General features: G+C 45.0%; 1 protein-coding gene across 1 annotated transcript in view; it reads left to right on the top strand.

Annotated features, from left to right (window-relative positions):
* The window catches only part of LOC143039133 (cuticle protein 7-like), a 2047-nt gene extending 410 nt beyond the window's left edge, over positions 1-1637 (top strand). Inside the window, exon 2 of the mRNA XM_076208991.1 lies at positions 1215-1637. Within this exon, the coding sequence (XP_076065106.1) occupies positions 1215-1637 (423 nt within the window). The remainder of the gene's footprint in view (positions 1-1214) is intronic.
* Positions 1638-2500: the final 863 nt, after the last annotated feature.

Here is a 2500-nt window from a genome sequence, read left to right as displayed (position 1 = left end):
CCTTAGTCAGCCCTTTTCGATGGAAATCTTAGTCGACGTTCTTCGGTAATTGAAAAAGCAGAAGCAGCAACAAGAAGGACAACCGGTCGATGATGGCCACTTACCCTCGATAAAATCCAAGCTCAGGTGTGGGCTCCTCGTTTTGTTATCAGTACTGTCATTTTTGTTCTTGTATTTCACCTCATTTGTTAGTATATATTATGGGGGATCGCAGTTGATTACATCTATAATGAAAACTAGCGTGAAAGGTAACGATTAGTCATTTCATTCAGTGTCAAGCATGATACTAAACTCGGTCCTAAAACCTGGTAATATGTGATGACTTTAGATGCAAAAGCATTACGACCAAGTCTATCTAGGAGTCAGAATTTACTCTTATTTTGAATATATATTAGGACAAAATGCATAACCTACCCCTCTCTACGATTTCATCACCTTGAAGTTTTGTCTTTCCGAATTTTGATAACATCGTCTATCGTAAGCCATAACAAAATCACATAGTGCGAGCCTGAACGAAATATGTAAAAGGCGCCATCGTAACAAAATAATTAAATAAGAGACTCTTACATCCTTTAGCAGCAGGTCTTGTCTCATCTGAACAAAATCGACTGATGCTAGCCAGAACAAAATCTATGAAATGCTGTATTGTACCAAAGGTGATAACAAAGCCCTTTAAGTTTGTAATCAGTTGCCTCCGTTCCTGTCTCGTAAAACAGCTGGTCATCCATAAAATCTTACAAGTAACAAAACCCTTTCACTGCCTCTGACGACCTAAACATTCATCTTTGCTCCTACCAAGTGATTCGATTCAACTGAGGAAGACTCAACCCCCTTCCTGCGCAACAAAAGAGGTAAACTATTCTCGAATAATAATTTAAACATTTATTAGTCTAGATTCCACCAGGCGATTTCATTCGCCCAGGTACCCCATGCAGAGAATAAGAGTTCAAGAGAGTAAGTATGGATCCGTCCTTTGCTTCCTCAGGAACAGCGCGAACAAACTGATGCCAGAGTGAACCTCCAAAACAGGAAAAATTTAGTATTATCTATCTATTTATTCATTTACTTATTTATTTTATTTGTTGTTATTGTTATTATTATTATTATTATTATTATTATTATTATTATTATTATTATTATTATTATTATTATTATTATTATTAGTATCATTATTATTATTATCATCATTATTATTATTATCATTTTTCTATCAGGTCGTCTTCTTCGCCGCCCTTTTGGCCCTGGCTGCGGCCGCCCCCAAGCCCGACTCTCCCCCGGCCTACGAATACCCTGCTCCTCCTCCTCCTCCTCCCGTCTACAAGGAACCAGGAATGCCCTTCGAGTTCGCCTACGCCGTCAATGACGACTACTCCGGCAACAACTTCGCCCATGACGAGAAGAGCGACGGCGACGTCACCTCAGGCTCCTACCGCGTCCTCCTGCCCGACGGCCGAACTCAGATCGTCACCTTCACCGCTGACCATCACAACGGCTACGTCGCTGAGGTCACCTACGAGGGCGAGGCCACCTACCCTGCCCCGGCGCCCTACCACCCACCTCCTCCCGCCTACCACGCTCCTCCCTCTCCCCTCTATGGCAGCCCCGCCGCCGCTGAAGCCCCTGCAGCCGAAGAGTAGAGACCCATGAAGTGTCCCTCTCAACGAACTTTCCTGACGACCTTATTTATTGATGTCTGCGCATTAAATATATGTCCCTAGAACATTCCTGCTTCTCTTTAGTCCCCATACTTGATGCTGAGGTGATCAGCAAAGGCAGGAGGTCTCGCATCGACTCCCTTCGCTGCGCCTGAACCTTTGCCTTAGGTACTCAGTATACTATAACCATGATGGATCTTAACGAGTCCTTAGTGCTCTAGAGATGGGAATCGATAAACATCCCGCCACAGTAGAGATATATTTATCACATTAATTTCTAACGAAATAAATTTGTGTCGTGTCGTGTGTGTGTGTGTGTGTGTGTGTGTGTGTGTGTGTGTGTGTGTGTGTGTGTGTGTGTGTGTGTGTGTGTGTGTATTCACCTCGGATCTGCTGCAGCCTCTGTTCGAGACAGCCAGACACCACCCTACGGCAGTGAGCTCAGAGCTCATTATTTGCCGATCTCTGGGTAGGTCTGAGACCACTCACACACCACACACCGGGACAGCAAGGTCACAACTCCTTGACTAACATCCCGTACCTACTCACTGCTAGGTGAACAGGGGCTACACGTGATAGGAGACAAACCCAACTTATCTCCGCCCGGCCGGGGAATCGAACCCCGGTTCTCCGGCTTGTGAGGCCAGTGCCTTACCAATCCCTGTGTGTGTGTGTGTGTGTGTGTGTGTGTGTGTGTGTGTGTGTGTGTGTGTGTGTGTGTGTGTGTGTGTGTGTGTGTGTGTGTGTGTGTGCGTGTTTGTGTGCGTGTGATCCATAATAGCCTTGAAACACGTGCTGGACACGTGATTAAAATTGATCACCCTACCGGAAGAAAGTTTACAACT

Source organism: Oratosquilla oratoria, chromosome 25, assembly GCF_046742065.1.
Source record: "Oratosquilla oratoria isolate Oo_2021 chromosome 25, ASM4674206v1, whole genome shotgun sequence".
Taxonomy (NCBI): Eukaryota; Metazoa; Arthropoda; class Malacostraca; order Stomatopoda; family Squillidae; genus Oratosquilla; species Oratosquilla oratoria.
Note: the sequence above shows the minus strand (reverse complement) of the source record. Positions and strands in the feature narration are given on the sequence as shown.